Source organism: Poromitra crassiceps, assembly GCF_964638095.1.
Source record: "Poromitra crassiceps genome assembly, chromosome: 26".
Lineage (NCBI taxonomy): Eukaryota > Metazoa > Chordata > Actinopteri > Beryciformes > Melamphaidae > Poromitra > Poromitra crassiceps.
In genome coordinates, this window is record NC_139640.1 from 11,343,764 (window position 1) to 11,367,151 (window position 23,388).

At 46.4% G+C, this 23,388-nt stretch overlaps 1 protein-coding gene across 1 annotated transcript; it reads right to left on the minus strand.

Moving 5' to 3' along the window:
- Positions 1-5,177: 5,177 nt before the first annotated feature.
- Positions 5,178-22,890, minus strand: LOC310798816 (uncharacterized protein). The gene is made up of 9 exons (XM_083661367.1): positions 22,838-22,890; positions 22,540-22,607; positions 20,224-20,565; positions 15,756-16,022; positions 12,113-12,400; positions 11,646-11,759; positions 11,139-11,200; positions 9,028-10,989; positions 5,178-8,627 (listed from the first exon to the last, which is right to left on the minus strand). Exons 2-9 carry the CDS (start codon positions 22,580-22,582, stop codon positions 8,604-8,606), a joined length of 3,102 nt encoding a protein of 1,033 aa, XP_083517493.1. The 5' UTR covers positions 22,583-22,607; positions 22,838-22,890; the 3' UTR covers positions 5,178-8,603.
- Positions 22,891-23,388: the final 498 nt, after the last annotated feature.

The window sequence follows — 23,388 nt, forward strand, 5'->3', positions numbered from 1 at the left end:
AACTGTTCCTCAAGCGATTTGTGCGTGCTTTCGGAACCCTGTATCTTCTCCCTGAGGGTAGCAGGGAGAACAGGCTGTTGTGGGGATGGTTTGTGTCTTTGATGATCTTCAGGGACCTCCTGAGGCACCGCTGTTTATACAGTTCATGCAGATCTGGCAACTCACATTCTGTTACGTGCTGTGCCGCGCGTCTCACTCTCCGTAGCGCCCTGCGGTCCATGGTGGTACAGTTCCCGTACCAGGTGGTGAAGCCGCCAGTCAGCAGGCTTTCAATGGTGCCTCTGTAGAAGTCCCTGAGGATTTCTTTCCTTAGCCCAAATTTCTTCAGGCGCTTGAGTCCGTGTATTCGCTGTTGGGCCTTTTTGACGACAGTGGCGGTGTGGCCGGCCCATGTCAGGTCCTGGTGGATATTGACTCCCAGGTACTTGAAGCTGTCCACCCTTTCCACCACTGTGCCGTTGATGGTGATTGGGGGGTGTGCGCCCCCCCCCCTCCTGTAGTCTACAATGATCTCCTTGGTCTTGGAGACGTTCAGAGAGAGGTGGTTGTCCTGGCACCATTGTTCCAGGGCCCCCACCTCCTCTCTGTAGGCCGTCTCGTCGCTCCCCGAGATCAGCCCCACGACTGCTGTGTCGTCTGCAAACTTCACGATGGTGTTAGAGGTTTGAGTCGCCACGCAGTCGTGGGTGTAGAGGTCATACCAGAAGGGGCTGGAGACGCACCCCTGGGGCGCTCCTATGCTGATGGTCAGTGGGGAGGAGGTGAGGTTGCCCACCCTCACCACCTGGCGGCGGTCTGTCAGGAAATCCAGGATCCAGTCGCACATTGCTGTGTTAAGTCCCAGGTCCTTGAGCTTGCATACCAGCCTGGAGGGTACTATGGTGTTGAATGCTGAGCTGTAGTCCACGAACAGCATTCTTACGTAGGTGTCCTTCCCCTCCAGGTGGGACAGGGCGGTGTGGAGCACGTGTGCTACTGCATCCGCTGTGCTCCTGTTGGGCCGGTATGCGAATTGTAGCGGGTCGTGGTCCGGGGGGAGTGTGGGGCGGATCTTTGATATGACCAGCTTTTCAAAGCACTTGCTGGCTATTGGTGTGAGGGCTATTGGGCGCCAGTCGTTGAGGCTGGTCGCTTTCTGCTGCTTGGGAATGGGGATGATTGTCGCTGCTTTGAAGCAGGAGGGAACTCGTCGGAGGGAGAGAGACTGGTTGAAAATGGCGGAGACAGCTGTCAGATCCTTGTGAATCGATCTTCGCTTATAACTTTACTAATACTTCGCAGAAAATTATGTTTTGTACAAGAATAAATGCGGGCTAATGTCTTCTTTGCAAAAAAAAGGCTGTTAACCCCGCATTTAACCCTGTAACGTTAGTTGGTGTCGGGCTTTGCAGAAAGCACTCAGCTTCTCAGCAAGCGCCAGGATTGGCCAATGTCAACTTCAGTCTCCAGAACGATCCAATCAAATCACCCGCAGTCTATCTTCTTGCTAGAGGTCCCGCCTTACAGTAGTGTTTCAACTGACTATCAGAATGCCATGCCAGTCGGACTTATAGTATTATTATTACATTACATTACATTACGTCATTTGGCAGACGCTTTTATCCAAAGCGACTTACAATAACACATTTTTTGTCAGCAATAGAGCAATCAACTATGGAGCACAGTCTATGACAACTACAACTTCTGAAGGAACAGTGGTACAAGTTTAGGTTAGTGGTACAAGGTTGGTTATTTTATTTATTTATTTTTTTAATAAGGAAAGAGAGAGAACGAAGTTAGATCAAGAAGGGCCCAGATGGAGCCTGCAAAGGTGAGTCTTTAGTCTTTTCCGAAAGATCGGCAGTGATTCAGCAGTCCTGACCGAAGGTGGAAGCTCGTTCCACCACTGAGGTGCCAGGGACGAGAAGAGTCGAGATCGGGATGAGCGACTTTTGAGCCCCCGTAGTGGAGGAGGGGCGAGGCGACCTGCACTGGTGGAGGAGCGAAGGGAGCGCTGAGAGGTTTGGAACCTGACCATGGATTGCAGGTACAGGGGAGCTGACTGGTGTACTGCCCTGTAGGCCAGTACCAGTGTCTTGAATTTGATGCGGGCCGAGATGGGAAGCCAGTGGAGCTCCTGGAAGAGGGGAGTGACGTGAGAGAATTTGGGTTGGTTGAATACCAGACGGGCTGCAGCGTTCTGAATGAGCTGAAGCGGTCGGATGTCGGTGGCAGGTAGGCCGGCCAGGAGCACATTGCAGTAGTCCAGGCGGGAGGAGACAAGAGACTGGACCAGGAGTTGAGTCGCTTCTCTTGTGAGAAAGGGACGGATTTTGCGGATGTTGTAGAGAGAGAACCTACAGGAGCGTGCTGTAGCAGCTATGTTGGCAGAGCAAGACAGCTGGTTGTCAAGGATCACCCCAAGGTTCTTAGCTGTTTGGGAGGGAAGTACAGTGGTGTTGTCAATGGAGATGGAGAGATCTGCGAGAGGGCAGTCTTTTCCTGGGAGGAAGAGTAGCTCTGTCTTACCAAGGTTGAGCTTGAGGTGGTGGGCAGACATCCAGTCGCCAATGTCTTTGAGGCATGCAGAGATGCGAGCCTCGATTTGAGTGTCGGAGGGGGGGAAGGAAAGGAAAAGCTGGGTGTCATCAGCATAGCAGTGATAAGAAAAGCCATGAGAAGAGATCACATAGGCAAGAGATCTGATATAGAGAAGGAAAAGTAAGGGGCCCAGGACTGAGCCCTGGGGGACACCGGTGGTAAGAGGACAGGATCTGGAGAGGGACCCTCTCCATGAGACCTGGTATGAGCGGTTCGAGAGGTAGGAAGCAAACCAGGAGAGTGCAGAACCTGAAATGCCGAGGTCAGACAGAGTGGAAAGAAGGATTTGGTGGTTGACTGTATCGAAGGCAGCAGACAGGTCAAGGAGGACAAGAACAGAAGAGAGGGATGAGGCCTTAGCAGTGTGAAGGGCCTCTGTGACAGCAAGAAGAGCTGTCTCAGTGGAGTGAGAGGCCTTGAAACCGGACTGCAGAGGGTCCAGGAGGTCATTTTGGGAGAGATAGAGAGAAAGTTGTTCGGACGCTGCTCGTTCGAGGGTTTTGGAAAGGAATGAGAGAAGAGAGACAGGTCTGTAGTTGTGAATAGCAGTAGGGTCAAGGGAGGGTTTCTTAAGCAGAGGCTTGACTCTTGCAGTCTTTAGAGCAGGCGGAACATTATTATATTTATTATACTTATACTTATAATATATAATATATTAATATTATTATACTTGGAAACCGTTTTATAAAAGCAATATAGCACTCGAGCAGCGTGTGTTGTGGCATACTGTATATCCCGCTGATCAGTTGTTATCCCACGAGGCCGCAGGCCGAGTGGGATAACAACTGATCAGCGGGATATATTTGCCACAACACACTAGCTCTCATGCTATATTGCTTAAATGTAAAATGGCTACACAAATGTGTAGAATCAGAATTGAAGTTACTTAGGACTATACTGGACATCTGGTGGTACCTATTACATCTACCTGTGTGGGTTTACTGCAGACCCTAGAGTAAAATCAACACTGGCTCCACATTTGAGTCAGAAGGCTGGTACTGTGATTCAGCACACACGCACGCACGCACGCACGCACACACACACACACACACACACACACACACACACACACACACACACACACACACACACACACACACACACACACACACACACACACACACACACACACACACACACATCAATACAAAAAAATACATATTTGCACACACCACGGTTGAATTATGTTTGCCTTTAATTTATGCCTCCAAAGGGATGCGTAAACAATTACAATTACTTGCAGCAGTCACAGTAAATCATGGTAAATTGGTATACTAAAACAACACGGTTAGATTTACATGCAAATTGGCCCAGGGAAGGTAGCCACCTCAGCGCTCGAGGTTCACGGTGTCTTGTAATTTGTGCCGTTACGCTGGCATACTATAAACAATATACTCCACTACAATACACAGTAGCCTACGCACATACAGTATAGTACGCATACAGCACTGCTAGTTGCAAAAATACACCAAACTTTTCATAAATCACCGCGTTCACCTGGAACCAGCGGGCAACGCCAGAACCTTTTCTAGTACCGGGTTCTCAAATGCACTCCATCTCCACTCATTACAGCACTAGACCACCGTGAAGTGCCTCCAATAGTGAGCAGCCGGCTTGTTCATCAGAGGTGACGTGCGAGTGGGAGCTGGGGATGGGGAGACTGATGGAGATGTGATCCAAACACACACTCTGCACCTCCACAACAAGCTGCAGGAACAGATTTAGCTGAGGAGAATCAACAGCAGCACTCTGTAGACACAGGCGCTATGCATAATTAGCACTCTATAGATGGAAATATGTTCAGACTGCGTCACCGCAAACAACTCTGATTGTGATTCTGAGACACACCAACGTAAATAGCTGTTGTGGTTCGACTTGCCAAGAGTCAACATGCGCAGAGAACTGTTCTGTACTATACACCAAAAGATGCTCGGGCTCACTTTTGGAGGATTGTATTCATTTTGAGAGTAGAGAGATGCATTCCTGGCTGTGTGAATTTAGGCATTTGATTTCCACTAGAAGGAAATGGAATAGCCTACACCAGGGGTTCCCAAACTTCCATGCCGCGGGCCCCCCAAATAGCATTAGCCTTTGGCCGTGGCCCCCTTATTGCAAGAAGAAAGAAAGCCATTGACAATACTATTGAAAATGTCAAAAATCATATCCATATAACCTCAGAATACGTTTATTAATGAATGTTTTGACTGGCAGGCAATTAGACAGATGGTCATGGCAAATACGATTTTTATGTGGAAGGAAAGGATTCAATTCTATAAATATAATTATAACATTTAATAAAAAAAGTAAAAATGTATTATACTGTAGTATTAACAAATATAACAGAATAATTTCCTTCCCCATAAAGTTGTTTTTTAAGCATTTCCATTAATTTGCTGAGGCCCCCCTAGTGCCTCCTGGTGGCCCCCCAGGGGGCACCGGCCCTCACTTTGAAAACCACTGGCCTAACACTACATACATTACATATAAACCACTGGCCTAACACTACATACATTACATATATTGGAATAAAAAATATATATATATATTCTGTCCACAGTAGGATCAAACCAGTTGATAGGCTATAGAAAAACACTTAATCATAATAAAAAATACTTTATTATCATTGATAAAATGGGTCCATGGAGCAGTTCTTATATTAAAGCACAAGCAATATACAGACTCCCTGAGAAGCAAAGATAAAAATACAAAATGTGGCAGTGGGCATGGACATGGAAATTCTGCATCAATATGAGTGGCATTTTACCAATACAATATTGATTTTTCTAAGATTCCCAACAATTTGGGGGGGGGGGGGGGGGGGGGGCACAAATTCCTAGAAGTACATGGTTGGTTGGATGGTGTCAAAATGTTGCTACCACTTATGGTCTTTCATAATTTAACAACACTGGGATGGCACTGCTAATCACCCAACCAATAATGTCAAGGTCCTGTACTAGTAAATAAGTAAATACATAACATCTTTCAAAATTGGAGTTGCATCACAAAGCCGACATGAAAAAAAAGTTTTTAGACGTTTAAAACATCGAGGAATCAGTTGTGTTCCAATAACTCCATTGGAAGTTCATTCATTTCATTTTCATTCAATTCATTCCATACCCGATTATTCCTATGTCACAGGGGGGCTTGGAGCCTTTCCCAGAATGCACTGGGCAGAAGACAGGGAAACACGTTGCCAGTCCATCACGGGCGACCACACAGGCAGACAAAACCAATCTCATTCACACCTGTGGGCAATTCAGTGTCCAATATACCTGACTTGCATGTCTTTGGACTGTGGGAGAACATCAAAGCACACTGAGGAAACCCAGGTGAACGACATGCAAACTCCACACAGACAGGGCCAAGGTAAACAACATGCAAACTCCACACAGACAGGGCCAAGGTAAACAACATGCAAACTCCACACAGACAGGGTCAAGGTAAACAACATGCAAACTCCACAGACAGGGTCAAGGTAAACACAAACTCCACACAGACAGGGTCAAGGTAAACAACATGCAAACTCCACACAGACAGGGTCAAGGTAAACACAAACTCCACACAGACAGGGTCAAGGTAAACACAAACTCCACACAGACAGGGCCAAGGTAAACAACATGCAAACTCCACACAGACAGGGTCATGGTAAACACAAACTCCACACAGACAGGGTCAAGGTAAACAACATGCAAACTCCACACAGACAGGGCCAAGGTAAACAACATGCAAACTCCACACAGACAGGGTCAAGGTAAACAACATGCAAACTCCACACAGACAGGGCCAAGGTAAACAACATGCAAACTCCACACAGACAGGGTCAAGGTAAACAACATGCAAACTCCACACAGACAGGGTCAAGGTAAGCAACATGCAAACTCCACAGACAGGGTCAAGGTAAACAACATGCAAACTCCACACAGACAGGGTCAAGGTAAACACAAACTCCACACAGACAGGGTCAAGGTAAACAACATGCAAACTCCACACAGACAGGGCCAAGGTAAACAACATGCAAACTCCACACAGACAGGGTCAAGGTAAACATGCAAACTCCACACAGACAGGGCCAAGGTAAACAACATGCAAACTCCACACAGACAGGGTCAAGGTAAACAACATGCAAACTCCACACAGACAGGGTCAAGGTAAGCAACATGCAAACTCCACAGACAGGGTCAAGGTAAACAACATGCAAACTCCACACAGACAGGGTCAAGGTAAACACAAACTCCACACAGACAGGGCCAAGGTAAACAACATGCAAACTCCACACAGACAGGGTCAAGGTAAACACAAACTCCACACAGACAGGGCCAAGGTAAACAACATGCAAACTCCACACAGACAGGCTGAGATCCAAAGCAGGATTCCTGCTCTAAGGTGACTGTGCTGCCCCTGCTTTGGAAGTTGAATTGATATATTTTGATAATAGTTTCCATATGAACTTTGGTCATATCAATGCCCACCACTACAGTACAAGTACAGAACAATAAACCAATAAATACATAATCTGTACAAAGTAATGATGACACTCTAAATAGACATAGTGCTACACTAAGTCCCTCACTAAATGGAAAGCCTAGCAGCTCAGCTCATTGTACGGACCTCATTCATGCATGGGCGTGATTATTTTCCAAGTCATTTAAGCCACATAAAAGTGCTTAATTAATAAGCACCCATCCATCGGAGGGATCCCCTTCATCGTTAGCTGAGCATCACTTCCGAGCGCCACTGAGGCGAATCCCCTTAATTGAGAAGTGTCAAGAGAGGAATCTGTAAACAGAAGGCGCTAAATAAATAGTTCCATGTAAATAAAGACCAACCGCAACTGCTTCGTTTCTTCTTCAATAATTCCCAGAGTTCCCGGGGGCAAAATCTATCCAACCTCTCCGACTTCATACAGGGCCCCTCATTTCCTCTCATAGTTCGCTCTATTGATAGGAGCAACAGAGACATTCCTCTCATAGTTCGCTCTATTGATAGGAGCAACAGAGACATTCCCACAGACAGCTTTAGTGTGTGCTGTCAAGGTGCTGTTGCATAGTTACAATGATGGAAGGGATGAGGGGACGTCCCGGTAGGCTTTGGTCTGCAGCTATGGATCACTGAACTTGTTTGCTCCGAGGAGACTCTCGGCAGAGTCGGATAAATGACCCCGGTGCTTCAAGTCAAAATACTACCCACATGTGTGTATGTGGGTCTGCACTGGCGTCTGGCTCTGGGAAACCGCGTTTGCATGTGTGGGGTTTTGGGGACATGAGGGCTAACCTTGTTGGCTGAAAAAATGTTTGTCTATTTGGCCATAAGCGGGTCATTGCTGGTGTTTTTGCTACTGCACATCCCACAGATTATTTGGCCATCAAAAAGTGTGCTGCGATGTCATTTTCAGTTTTTCAGCCATGGTGGCTCTCACTGCTAAAAAACAAATAACTTTCATGAACTGTCTGGATATAGGTTGTGTCACTGTTGCGTTACAGTATACCAATCAACGAGTATTAAAGCAGATGTTTATATATATGATTACTACCTTTTCAAGCACATTTAATTGTGGTGAGTCAGAAAATCATATTTCTTGGCAAATAATATCGGTCAGTGGAGCTTCACTGTATTGCTGCAATGTTTGATGCATTTCAGGATTCACGGTTTAAAAAATGTGTTTTTATGCTGTTGTACCCTGCCTAGTCAAACTTTTAATAAATGCAACTTGAAACTTCACTAGTTCCAGTATAATTTAGCTGACTTTAAATTTCATCTTAGAATAGGGCAAACCAATTAACATATTTCAACATTTGTCACTTGTTTCCAGGAAAGCTAGATGGCGTTCAAAAATGTGAAATCATGCCGGCGTCGCCTCGGGCGATGATAAAGACTATGATGATGATAAAGACTAAGATGATAAAGACGTTATGATGGAGAGTTTTTTGAGCGGGGGAACCTTGTGCAGTCACTCTTGCTTGGTGTCCTACTGGATCATGTCTGTGTCGGCTGTTTGTTTGTCAGTGGGTTTGAGACATCTGTCATCATCTCGGTCTCTCTCTGTGAGCCTGTTTCGGAGAGACAGAACAAGACTTCATTGCCGACACGTCATGTATAAGAAGCCCTCCTGACACAGTCTTCCACAGTGTCACACACATCCTCCAGACTAAATGCATTTTTTATGAAGAAGCCCGTCAATCAAAAAAAAAAAAAGCAAGCTCCACTAAAAGCTGCTGTCAAGCATCAGCACAGCACAGATAAAAACACAAACTGTCAGGTAGCATCGACACTATATAACACCCTGCACATTTCCCCAGCAGGCAAGTGCACAGGAAACATGACAGGATATGACAGGACATAAACGCACATCTGAGAGAGGAGCCATGTGGTTGGAAATCTGCAACATCAATAAACATATGGCGTCTGTTGGCTGCTATATCAAACACCATCACGCCGTGGCTCACTCACCTGGTGTGGCTGATGGGTAAAGTGGGCAGGGGGCCCGTGGCCGTGGGCATGATGGGCCTGTCTGTGTGCGTTGGCATGTGGCGTGTGGTGCATGGTGGCAGGGTGGTGGTGCTGCTGGAGCAATGTGGGGCGCTGCTGCTGGACTTGGTGGTGCCGCTGAGCCATAGGTATGTTCACGGGCGGTTGAGGGGGTCGAGGGCCTCTAGCTGGGGATCTGTGCTCCTTGGGGAGGCTCTGGAACTGGGCTAAGGGGATGACGGCAGGAGGAGTCGGCGGACGGCGGGCCCCGGAAACGGCAGCTCGAGCCTGGGGTCCCGGGTGAAGCAGGGCGGCCTGGGTCTGCTGATTGCGATTCTGGAAGGTCTGGGCCCTTTGTGTGTGATGTTGAAGCGAGGCCTGCGTGAGGTTAGTGGGATTAGGCTGGGCAGAAGAAGGGGATGGTACTGGAGCCGTGCCTCCTTGGCGAGGCTGACTGGCTCTCTGCATGCCAGGCTGTCTCTGTGTAGCCGGGCCTTGTGGTGCGGCTCTGTGTTGCTGGCTCGTGTGTGCCTGCGGGAGGTGATTAGGATCAGCCAGAGCTCTTGTATCGGGGCCCTGTGGTGCAGCGGGTCCCTGTTGTGTCACAGGTCCTCGTGGCACGGCGACAGAGGCCGGGTGGCTCATGAAAGGCAGTGCCTGGGGGTTATTGCTGTGTACGGCTACCTGCCTGGGGGCAGCCTGACCGCCGGGCAGAGCTCTCATGTCTTGCCCGGCGCTCTCTCTTTGTGCACGGGGGCTTCTGTGTGTGTGGTGCGTTGCCCCGGGCTGTGTTACACCACGGGCGTTTTGGCCTTGGAGGTCGGGTCCAGGAGAGGACAAAAGGGTCTGAGACTGTCTGGCGACTGACGGCGCATCGTGTCTGGGTGCGGCAGCGCTCCGCGAGGCGCTTTGGCTCGGAGCTCCTGGCCGAGTTGTGTTTGTTGTTGTTGTGTTTGTTGTCCTCGCGTGATGACGCGTGGGAGGCTGGCTAGTGTAGCCTGTGCTGTCGGGGGCGGAGTCAGGTGGCTGACTCCGCCCTCTTTGCGCCGTGCCATTGGGATACGCCGGTGTCCCTCTGAGGTGATCCCACGGCATCTGTGGACGGTGGGAGTTGGCAGCCTCGGAGGCGGCACGTGGCACTGGGTTTCGCTCAGCTGGGACGTGGGCGTGGCCAGATCTGGCAGTGGGCAGCGGGTCCTGCTGGTAGGTCTGTGTGTCGGCGTTCCGCTGGGCAGTGTTGTTGTGACCGTTGTGGTGGGTGTATCCAGTGGGGATGAGTCCGGTAGGCGTTCGACGACTCGCGTCTCCGCTACCGGGATACGACGGTCCCGTTTGCATTCCGGGATTTCCGTGCGATTGCTCAGATCGTATCAGATTCTGTTGGTTTTGTGAAGCACTATTATTACCGGCTATATTGCTAAGAGGCAACGCTGAGCTGTCGTGTTGAGGTGGTTGATTATTGGTCGGGTAGGAGTTGAGATTGACATGAACGGTAGGCATTTGTGCGTTGTTGTTTTGCTGGGTGGCTGGTGGAGCAGAGTTCAGGTTCACGTGCACCGTAGGCTGGGCACCACCAGGCTGGGCAGCACCAGCCTGTATGAGAATGCTAGGAGGAGTCTGCTGCTGGGAGTGCGGGAGCACGTTTCCATTCTGAGGAACGGTGTGCGTGAAGGCAGGGTTGTCGATGCCGTTGTGCGGGAATGAATTGGTGTTGTGATGAATGGCGTTGTTATGCGGAAGGCCATTAGTGTGGGTGTGGCCATTGTGTAGGTGTGTGCTGGAGTTGTGCAGGCCGCTCCGTGGCGGCGCGTGGGGGTTCCCGTGGCCTTCGGGCGGGAGCGTGTAGAAGCGGTCAGTGTGGCGTGTGGATGTGTGGAAGTCATGGAGGGGCGGATGGAGACCTGGGCCCAGTTCCCTTGCAGCGTGAGGCGGCGGATCTGGTGGCTTTAATGGGAGCAGAGGGAGAATAAGAGAGAGACAGAGACAGACGAGGGTTAAGTTGTGAAAAAAAGCCCTTTAGCACCATCACATGGACAAGATAAAAAAGACCAAGATCAAGAACGGATCATAATGTGAACATTACAGTTTCTTACTATAAGCCTGGGATTTGGATCGGTCTTCTGCAGTCCCATAGAATCCCTCTGTCTCTGGTCCGCTGTAATAAGAGACACCAACAAATATCACTTGAGCGCAAGCAAACACCCCCCGAGTTATCAAGTATATAGACTCTCCAAAACATTGACTGATCATCAAAAGCAGGGGCGCCCAAACTTTTTTAGGATGAGAACTACTTACAAAAAATAAAACTAGTCACGAGCTACTTCTTTTCCCCTTGCCCCCCCCAGTACATATTTAGCACATGTTAACAGTATTAAATATTATTTTTTTAACATTATTTAATAAGGTTATAATGTTAAATACTGTAGATACTGAGTTAGCTATACATGAGTTATTAGTTTATGCATAAAAATAACAATAACACATTTTGGATTTCTTTGGCACCCCTGATCCAAAGGGATCTTACAGTGAGTGCCATAACAAAATAAAAAAGACCGAACGTGTAGAAACAAAGACACATGATCGCATCAACAGACACTCACCCCTCCTCCTTCGCACGAGCAGCACGAGGATCACGATGAGCGTGATGATGATGAACAGCAGAACCAAACAGCCGATCACGATCCCCGCCACCTCGCCGCCACTGAAACATGTGTCTGAGACAGAAAGAACGGGAGCAGGAGAATGAATAGAGATAAGAGTCTGGACCAAAGCAGTAAAATAACAAAACAAAAAAAGGGAAATTGGAGGAGAAGACTAGATCGATTCTTATAAAAAGAAAGACAGTGAAGTAATAGCAGAGTAAGGGACAGAGAGACAAAGAGATCTAAATAAAGAGGGGAGAGACTGGCTGAAAGTCACTGAATGACTTTGACTCTGACCACATTTTGACCAGATCACTCTCCCGGGAAATGTTGTGTCGCTCTCCTGTCGTGAAGACGGATACAGGGAGAGAGTCCAAAAACCCTCGTCATTATCAGCCACAGAGAGGTCAGCGTCCATAACTCACCTACGACGGCCAAGTCTGTGCCTTGCTCTGACGTGCCTCCCGTGATGCTGTTCTTGGCCGTGCAGGAGTATCGCCCGCTCTGATTGGCCGAGGAAGTCTGGACGCTGAGCACGCCGCTGTCCGGTTGGCCGGAGGCGACTGCCTGTCCGTCGTGCTGCCATGAGAAGAGGGCGGGGGGCAGCGAGTCCGACAGACAGGTGAACTGCACCGTCTGTCCCGACACAGCATCCCCTCCCCCCACACACTCTGTCGGGGTGGACTTGGTCAGCACGGGGGTGTCAGGGCCATCTGGTTTGGTGACAAAGAGAGGGCAACAGTATCAGCAACACAGCCTGGCATTTCATATCTTTTAACGCATACGTAGATCAGTGATTCGCAAACTGTGGCCCGCAGCCCACTAGTGGGCCGTGGAGGTACTGCGGGTGGGCCGTGGAGGTACTGCGGGTGGGCCGCGAGAGGTCTGCCACCACTCCCGATTTTCGGGGGCAATCAAATGGCTGTAGCAGGGTCCCTTGACCTCTCAGCTCAATTTATCTGAATGAAACTTGGTGCAATGGCTACCCACTAGTCTCCCCTATTACAGATAAGGTAGCATTTTTCACAGCCTAGCATTAATAGCTTGTAGGGGTGTCACAATATATCGTCCCACGAAATTTCGCGATAGTAAAACGTCACGATATGTGTCGTTGAGATGAAATCTCATATCGCGAAAAAAAAAAATAGACTAAGAAACGTCTTTGTTTGTTGAAGTTCAATGTGTGGAAAGTAGTTCAGTTGAACAAGTCTCTGAAGAGACACATGAGAAGTTATACAGGAGAGAAACCATTCAATTGAGTTTCTGGCAAAACTGTTTACTTGACAGGAAAAACTGAAGATGCATAAAAAATAGATTAAGAAAAGTCTTGTTGTTTGAGTTTGAAGAAAAACTGAAGATGCATAATGAGAATTTATACTGCTGAGAAACCTTTTAGTTCAAAGTAAATCTAAGTGACGGTGTAACTCATTCTATTTCAAGATAAGCCTTATCTCCAATCTCATGTTTTTTCTAGTTGTTATTGTAATAACAATTTCCCACAACAGCATGTTTTGTATTTGTGCATTTCAAATAAAATACTACTTTTCCAGTCATATATTGTCATTATTCAAGTTTAAAAAAATATTGTTAAAATCGTATCGTATCGTATCGTTATCGTGAACCCAGTATCGTGATACGTATCGTATCGTGACACCCCTAATAGCTTGTGGATTGATTTCTTCTGTTGTTGCTCATCACATTTTGTCTCAACCAAAGTGTTATGCATGCAAATACTTCTGATGAGTGAGGGGGGTGAAAATGTTGGCAATCTGCTTTTGGGTAATTTGCCTTTTTTTTTGTATGTACAGTAGATGGATTATTAATTTCCCCTATGCCAAAATTCACATGCTCTGTTAACCCATTGATAACTGATGCAGCATTTGCGTGTATATCCCTCATTTGTGTGCGTATCCCTTTAAGACCACGAACCGTGTTAACACGGTTCGCGGTCTTAAAGGGATGCACACACACACACACATACACACACAAATGCTGCATCAGGTATCAATGGGTTAATGAAATAAGAAATATATAATATAAAAAACATAATATAGGGAAATACATCATCTTAGTCTCGTGTGTTGATCACAGTTGTGATTAAAGTGTTGGGTGGGCCTCTGCTGTAGATGATCTATTCTGCAACTGTCATCATTTTGTCAATGCAGTGCTTAATTTACCTGCTATTCTTTACCTTGATTTTTATATCAAGCTACACTAAAGGCAAGATTGTTATGTTAAAATACTGTACACCCGTTCTATCCCGAATCACAAAAAGAGGGGCTGCTTCACTTTAATTGAGACACTGCAGATTCACTCTATTTCCCCAAATGAAATTCTGGTGGTGGGTAGAGACACACTTGTCTTCTGCAGCCAAAGGAAGTAAAGTGTCAAATCAACTGTCTCACACTACAATGACTGCATACATCTGTGTGGCTGCAGAGGAATTCTCCTATTCATAGGATATGGTGCAATAGACTACTTGCACAACTCCACTACTTCCTGAAATGAGTAGGGCATCTTGGTTTCCTGTCCTACACTATTGGATGAACTGATTAATGTCAGGTGTGCCTGATCACTGTTGTTGTGACTGCAGCAGTCAGGCACACCTGACATTAATCAGTTCATCCAATAGTGTAGGACAGGAAACCACTATGCCCTACTCATTTCAGGAAGTAGTGGAGTTGTGCAAGTAGTCTATTATCTTGATCTTAAAGCCATTTTCATGTAAATGATTATGCTTAAATGCTTGAATTTCCCCCCTACAGTATACTGTATATGTATAAATTGTTAAGATACTGTATGGCTATGTATGAATTTCTTTACCTTTCCATCAAGGCAAAGGGTAGCTAGTTCAAAGAATAATATGAGCTAGTTTTGATTTGTTATTTGATAGTTCTGAAGTCTTTACTATTATTCTAAAATGAGGAAAATACCAAAAATAAAGAAAACTAGTGGACTCGACAGTAGCGTTTGTGCTTTCATAGTATGAGTTGCCCCAGTGGAAATGGAGCTCTCAACCTATTAGCAGCGCAGGGTTAAAGCCATGCTGCAGCCACTGAGCTGGGAACTCAAAATGCCTCCTCGCGCCTGTCAGCATTGTAAACAATAAGGCCAGTAATGTTACCATAGTGTCATCATCATTGTAATTACAGGCTGCCTGTGGGGGGGGGCGCTACAGCAGAATCTGTGCTAGCCTACTGCAATACAGCACACTGTACGCAATGCAATATGCAGTGCTGGTTAAGCAGTTAAGCTATTGCAGTTTGCAGTAGGGCTGGGTTAAAATCGATATATTATCGATATTGAATCGATATTCATGTGAAGGAACAAGTATCGATACATAAATCCCAGGATCGATATTTTACACACACACAAAAAAAGAATAAACATAGGCTATAATATTATAGGCTGTGTGTGGTAGTTAAAACATAGTTTCAAGTTGAAGTTTATTTATGTTTGTAGTTGAAACAAAAACATAAATACTGTAGGCTACATGTGCATTGTGCATGCACCATGAGCCAATACAGACCTCAAATCTGTTTGCACTATAATGTTTGTGAACTGGAAATGTTCATGAGCTGTATTTAATTTTATTTAATTTTATTTACAAAGCATTTATACTTTATGAAACACTGTTTACAACATGCTGCTGTTCAATGATTCTGTTGTATAGTGGAAATCTAAATTTGTTTGGCTTCTCACAGAAGACTGGAAAGAAAGATAAGATGTTGAATGACTATGTTGGTCATGTTTAAATCAAAAAGAATTACATGATGTAACTGCTTGCTTTATGGTCAATTCTTAATGTAAATATTAATATTTTTTAATAATGCACCAGGTTAGAGGGTTCCTTGTACAATTTACAGCATTAGTTCTTTGAGAATCTCTTCCATTATCAAAGCAAAACTGGTATTGTAACTAAAATATCGATATCGAATCGTATCGGAAATCGTATCGACTTGGGACCTTGTGTATCGGAATCGTATCGTATCGGGAAGTCAGTGGCGATACCCAGCCCTAGTTTGCAGATGAGCTAACACTACTTGTTGTGATGCGTTGCTGACTCACAGTAGACAGTGAGGCTCTGGGTGGCGGTGTCCGCGCTGACAGGGTTGCTGACGGTACAGGTGTATGCCCCGGCATCAGAGCGCCTGGCCGGGTTCACCACCAGGGAGCCGGCTGAGACGGTGATCCTGGAGTCGCCGGCGATGGCCACGCCTCCTTTACCCCACTGGACTGTGATGTCTGTCCCAGACGTCCACGTACAACTCAGAGACACGTTCCTCCCCTCCACGGCCACCGAGGGGACAAACAGACTCACCCCTGACACTGCATCTAGAAGCAGAAACAGACATATTTTTGATTGAGGTAAATTGGGTAATGCTGCAGTTGCTCGCATTCAAGTAGGGAAATATCAGAATCAGAATCAGCTTTATTGGCCAAGTATGCAAACACATACAAGGAATTGGGCTCCGGTTAGCTTTGCTCTCAAGTACACACAGAGTACACAAGTACACACAGAGTACACAAGTACACACATATAGAGAAAAATAAAAAAGGAGAAAGAACGTTACACATAGTCAAGGCAAGAATACTTTGTTGGACATAAGCAAACATTTACAGTGACTGCTATATACAATGTAGTAAAGTGGCTATTTTTAAATATGAATATATTAGGGAGTGTACAGTCAAAGTGTACGGTAAGTGTGCAACAACGCTACATAGGTTTGTAAACAAGGCTTATACAGATATTGCATTTTTAAATATGAATATATAAGGGGATGTACAATAAATGTGTACAGTAAAATGTGCAACAACGGCACATAGTTTAGTAAACACAGTACACGGTACAGTTGTATGCCGTTCAATGTGAACGAGAAACATAAATTAAGTGAGTGGCTGGTTTAAGTGGTTTAGGCGTTCAACAGAGTAATGGCCTGTGGGTAGAAACTGTTTGTGCGTCTATTGGTTTTGGCGTGCAGAGCTCTGAAGCGTCTGCCCGAGGGGAGGAGTTCAAACGGGTCGTGGCCCGGGTGATATACGCATAGAGAAATTCTAAGCATAGAAATAAGACAATAAAATAAAAAATATATAAAATAAAGTGTCAAATATGTGCATTATCTTACAATCTTTATAAGTGCAATTGAATAATAAAGTGAGAAATATGTAAGATACATAATACTACAATATATACTGCAGTGTGAATTGTTTCTGAAGATGTAGAAGGAGTCTCATGTGCTACAGCCGCTCCACAAAGGGAGGTCGGTCCTCTCAGAACAGGACAGTATCACAACAGCAGCTCAATGGGTAATAATAGTGTCCTCTAGTAAGAGAGTGGCGTCAGCGGAGGACCAAAATGCGAGACTCATTAGCCAATGAACAGCCAGGAATGGGTCTCGCGCTACTTTTGCATGCTAAAATAAAGCTGATAATGTACAATTTGATTCATTTCAAAGGATGAAAAACCCTTTCAAAGTACAACACTGTCTATTTTGATGCAACTCGACAGTGCTGCTTTTTTTACTGAAGAGTTCCACTTTCTACTTCCTGGAAAAAAAACTGGTCCATTGGAGTGAATGGAGATGTCGGAACTCTTCTATTATACGGCTCTGGGTAATAATAATAATAATAATAATTTTAATAAGGTGCAGTGACTCCACACAGCGTCTTCATCAGAGTCACTCTGATGAAGACGCTGTGTGCGTTGAAACGTTAGTCACTGCACCTTATTTTTAAAAAGAAATCCAGCAAATCGAGTGCTTCAGGATCCTCTTTGGGTTTACCCAGAGCAATCTAGTAAGAGAGTGGCGTCAGCGGAGGTCCAAAATGCGTGACTCAGTAGCCAATGAACAGCCAGGAAGGGGGCTCGTGCTACTTATGAATGCTAAAATAAAGCAGATAATGTACAATTTGATTCTTTAAACGTCTGACCCTTTCAATGTACATCACAAACTGTCAATTTTGCTGCAATTCGACAGTGCTGCTTAATCCAGAACCTTACTTCCGGGAACTCTTCAGAGTAAAAAACTGGTCCATTGGAGTGAACGGAGATGTCGCGAATCTTCTATATACACGACTCTGGGTTTTACCCATTGAACTGTTGATGTTTCTGAAGGTGCCATTCTGTAGACATGATCTTGCAGCAGAGTGAGAGGGCACACTACAGACGCTGACAGTGCATAGAGGGCGGGTTTGTGTTTTCTGCTGAGGCCAATTTGGGAGTAATCAAAGCAAGTGAGGACTGAGAGAGGGATAGGACTCAGATACAGGCACAGATGGCGAATAAAGGGGCAGACGGTACGAGACGAGTGGTAGCACTTGGCGGGCAGCCTAAGTTAAATCATTGGAGAGGGAGGAGGGGCTGAGAGGGAGGAGGGGCTGAGAGGGAGGAGGGGCTGCGTGAGGTAGGAGGGGCTGGGAGGGAGGAGGGGCTGAGAGGGAGGAGGGGCTGAGAGGGAGGAAGGGCTGAGAGGGAGGAGGGGGTGAGAGGGAGGAGGGGATGCGTGAGGGAGGAGGGGCTGAGAGGGAGGAGGGGCTGCGTGATGGAGGAGGGGCTGAGAGGGAGGAGGGGCTGAGAGGGAGGAGGGGCTGCGTGAGGGAGGAGGGGCTGAGAGGGAGGAGGGGCTGCGTGTGAACGGAGGAGGGGCTGCGTGAGGGAGGAGGGGCTGAGAGGGAGGAGGGGCTGTGAGGGAGGAGGGGCTGAGAGGGAGGAGGGGCTGAGAGGGAGGCGGGGCTGCGTGTGAACGGAGGAGGCTGTGACTGTGACTCAAAAGAACAGCGGCAACAACCAAAAAGCAAAGAGCTCTCATCACGTCTCACTGTGCAGCATGTTGTCCTCTTGTTAATAATGTTGCAGCATGTTGTCCTCTTGTTAATAATGTTGCAGCATGTTGTCCTCTTGTTAATAATGTTGCAGCATGTTGTCCTCTTGTTAATAATGTTGCAGCATGTTGTCCTCTTGTTAATAATGTTGCAGCATGTTGTCCTCTTGTTAATAATGCCTGTGAGTCAGATACACTACATTTACATTTCAGGCTTTTAGCCCACTCTTGTCGAGCGTTATGAGTGAGTCGTTAAGGGGTTAAGAGTCTTGCTCAAGGGCACTTCCTAAAAGACCCTCGGCTGTTGTGGGATTGGAACGTGCGACCTTTGGGGCAACAGGACGGCTGCTAACAGCTATAGGCTCACCCTGTTATCCTGTTAGGCACCGAGGCGAATGGGGATGAGCAAGGCTGGACAAAAATCCTCCCTGCAGCGTGGGCTGACGACGGGTACGTGAAGACACTCAACTATCCAGGTTTCAGATCTAAGAGCATGAAATGAGGTTGAATTAGCATAAAGCCCAGAGTCACCAGCTCCATCCCCTCCTCCTTTTTCATTCGTTTTACGTCGCCTACTATGGGTCACTAATTTCATTAGACCTCCCTGACTCATTCTCTTACTCCTCCCTCTTCACTCCCTTCTGTTCCCCTTTTAATATCACATTATCGCCTCCCCCCAAAACCTGCCTCCCCCACAGACTCCCCCACAGACACCACCACCCCGCCTTCCTCCAACACTTTCCCTCCCACACTTCCTCCTTCTCAACCCGACACACAGCAGACATGTGTAACCTGCGTTGTGGAGTCCCCCTTCCCCCCGCAGTTGGGGATCAAACCGGAAACCTCTGGCACGGGAGGCGGACGCTCTAGCATCTTAAAGGGATAGTGCGGATTATTAGACATAACATTGTATGAACTCCATACCAGTTGTAGAGTGTATGGGGAGCTGACTTGCTGATCCATGATTGCCGTGGGCGGAGCTCTAGCTTGATCTGAATGGAGAAAAACGAGTCCTGACGGACACTCTATCTAGAGTCACTTAGTTATCAAGTTTGACTCCTAAAGAAAGCATGCATGTGTTATGACATCTCATTTCAACAATAAATACATAACCTAATAGAGGCTACTCGGCAGCAGTAGCTCTCCAGCTCTGTTGATCTGCGTCTTCTTGCTCCGCCTCTCTCTCTCTCCTCTCTCTCTCTCTCTCTCTCTCCCCCCATTCCAGGTCGATCTGACAAAGTTCCTCATCTGTGTATTCATGTTCATAAAGCCATCCTCTCAAATCTGGCATAAACGGCATATCTTCATCGCTTTCATAGTCAGACATGTTTAGTATGTTTTAGTAGCCTGTTTACAGAGCGCGCGGTGTCTGAAACACCTGTACACTGTTAGTGACTGCCACGGATGCAGTGCGCGGAGCCAGAAAGTAGTGCCAATAAATAGCGTGCTAAATATACATGCTTTCTTTAGGAGTAAAACTTGATAACTAAGTGACTCTAGATAGAATGTCCGTTGGGACTCGTTTTTCTCCACTCATATCAAGCTAGAGCTCCGCCCACGGGACTCATGGATCAGCAAGTCAGCTCCCCAGACACTCTACAACTGGTATGGAGTTCATAAAACATTATGTCCAATAATCCGCACTATCCCTTTAAGGCGTTGGGGCACGACCGCTGGCTACCGTGACACATGTCACATGCTTCTTTTTCTCTTACCAAACACCCTCAGCTGTGCCGCTCGGGAGTTCACGCTGAGGGCCGTGCCGAGGGGGTTCACCTCCACCGTGTAGTTCCCTGCGTCTCGGAGCTGGCCGCTGCCGATTCGGAGCTGGGTGGCGGTGATGCTGATCCTGCCCTGGAACTGGGGCACCGGGTTCACCACTGCAATTCCCCCGGTCCACTGGCCCAGGGTGTCCCCTCCGAACTTCCATGTGATGGAGAAGACCTCAGAGACCGTCAGTACCGTGAAGACTATGTCGGTGCCGGTCTGAACCAGCACCGGGTCGGTCTGAAACTGGATCTGAACCGGGTTCTGTGCCAGCACATCAGCAGGGAGGACTGAAGAGGTTTAAAGGAATGAGGAGACAGGGGGGGAAAAGCTTGTTATCAAGGTGGTATTAAGCAGAGAGAGGTAACGATATACATAATATACACAGAGACCGCCCGGGCTCAGGGGGAAAAACCCATTACCAAGGTACACAAGTCTTCCCTCACTTGTCGATTTGAAACCACGTTCTTCGGATTGTAAGTGATCAAAATCTAAACATCTGTGTTTTTGTTAGCCTGCCTCGTCAAAATCATATTTGTCAGCTCTCTCTACTCAAGAATCAGTGGAGCGTAGGCAATTTTACTTTACGTTGGAGAAACGTATAAAGCAAGACATCAACATTTGTGTCCATTTAGAGTTCTGTCAATGAGTTTGAAAATGGAAGAAATGTCTCCAGTGCAGTGTTTGGGTAGTCACTCTATTCTTTTGTTTGTGCTTGGATTACAGATTCAGGGCAGGCGCACCCTGGGTACAGCCGAGCACCAGGCTGAATTCTCAATAGCCTTTACAGGCGTATAAAGCTAGCAGGCAGGACTGCTCTGGCCAGTGAATGATAGTGAATGGAATCAATATGGGCCTGATCAGTCTCGCTGGACCGCCTTGACAAGATTTGCACCGCAGAGCAGAGTGTAAAATGACAAGAGCCAACAGTGAGATGGATGGCATTCAGTTCCCGCTTGGATCTGCGACAGTAAAGATAACAGAGGTGTTTCAGTCAGTTAATTTTGTTCAGTCCCCGATTCAAAATATCAATAGTCCAAGTTTGTCTTTTTTTTTCCAACACAGGTGGAGAGATAAAGAAAGCCATGAGTCAGACGTGAAGGAACACGCCTGTGCGCTGTTGCAAATATTGTAATTACATGCTCAGCAGACATGAACAATCAATACAGTCGTACATACTGTATGATTGGAAAAGTCTGAATTGTATATTAACAGAAATTTGAGTTGCTGAGATGTCTTTTGAAGGATAAATGGTGGTGAGCATGGAAGCCGTGTCGACAGCGATGGTAAAACCAATGCATTTCATTGTTTGGCGTTGCATGAAGAATTTGTATAGTTTTTGCACCAAAACTCTAGCCTGGGTAAACCCAGCCTCCACGTGACCTCTATCTAGATAGAGGTCACGTGGAGGCTGGGTTTACCCAGGCTACCAAAACTCCACTGCACTCCCAAAAGATCACCTGTCAATCAAACAGTGTGTCCAGTAGTGCCGTCTTACTTGGATTTTCTGTTAGTTTGAGTTGTTGGTGAGGCTCTTTATCTCTTTATATTGTGATATAATATTAATAATAATAACATTAATAATAATCATCATCATCATCATCATCCAATACTAGATATGTAATGCAATTCTTCTATTTATTCCAAACCCAACCCAGGGTGTTTAGAACAGGGGGGAAAATAAAAAATAAAAATTGTGAACTGGTATAAGAAACACCATTGTGGTGCATCAATAGCGAGGTAAATTAGCCTATTTATTTATATGAAAATGTTGCAGATTGACGTTATTACTTGAATCTTTTAGCTGTTGTGCATGGACAACAACCTTTCACTAATACTGTACAAATTAATATAAACTTGTCCACCCTGCTGCTGCACAAAGTAGCTCTGTGCTACTTGATCCACAAAATAAAATAAAAATAAACCACCACCACCACCACCACCAACAACAACAACAACAACAACAACGTTGAAGGCCAATTCTGTAATAGGTAGCCTACTGTACAACATCAGAGTTCAGAAGAGGAGTTTACGAGGGGCACTTGAAGGCAGCACAACACATCCGTGCACAGACGGGAATGCAGCCACGCAGGTTTAAGAGCGGTTAAGAAGCGACTCTGCTCGTTTTAAAAACGTGTCTGGAATACCACAGAGTCCCTCCCCTGTCATGTTGTTTTTGTTCCCACAGTAGACTCTACAGACACCACAGGGTTGAACCATTTTGACGCTGTTCTTGACCTGAGAACTGGAGTGGAAAGTTTTACCTGCCAATGACAGGACGGTAAGAAGCAGCAACGGTTGGCTCATCTCTTCAGTCGGGGCGGTCTGTGGACTGTGGAGAAATCAAAGTCCTAATCAAATGACAATTAAGACTGAATGTGATAGATACGTCTTTTCAAAGCCTTTAATTGTCATACACATAACTGACAAGCTATAACTAACGGGTGTTTAGCTACTATCGTGCCAGCGTGGCTATTGACTTAAGTTTACCACCTGACAACAAACAGACTCATTCATCTCAAAGCAGTGATTATTAAAAGGCTTTTAGGCTCTGCCGCTTACCAAAGCGTGTCCCCTCTGCCCTCATGTTCATTTTGTAGGGGAATGAAGCAGCCTGCCTCTCTGTTTGTTTTCATCAAACTGCTCACACTTCCTCTTCCTGCTCTCACCTGTAAGACAGGTACACCTGCTCTCTTAAAGTGACACAGCAATTTATCTGTAACGAATGAAGAGCGTCGAGTTGTCATTCTACTCTATTCTATTTGGTAACTTTAGTGATAATAACAAGTTGTGCTGAAAAGAACAGTTGATTAATCAAAATGAACCGACTACTGTAGGCTATATTTTATATAATTAATCGGTTTCTCATTCATCAAGTAACAAGACACAGTCTAATAACGCCATGCCATTGTTAGACTCGGTGGCTCGGTTTCGATGATCTATTCTGCTGGTTCAGACTTTATTGGCTGGGCAGCAAGAGTCGTCCAAACCTCAGCAGGGAAGGATTTATGACATCATTGATTATATGACATATTATCAGTGGGTATGACATCATCTGTGAGTTATGGCATCACTGATCCACGTACTGATCATGTTGGTGCATCATCTCCAGA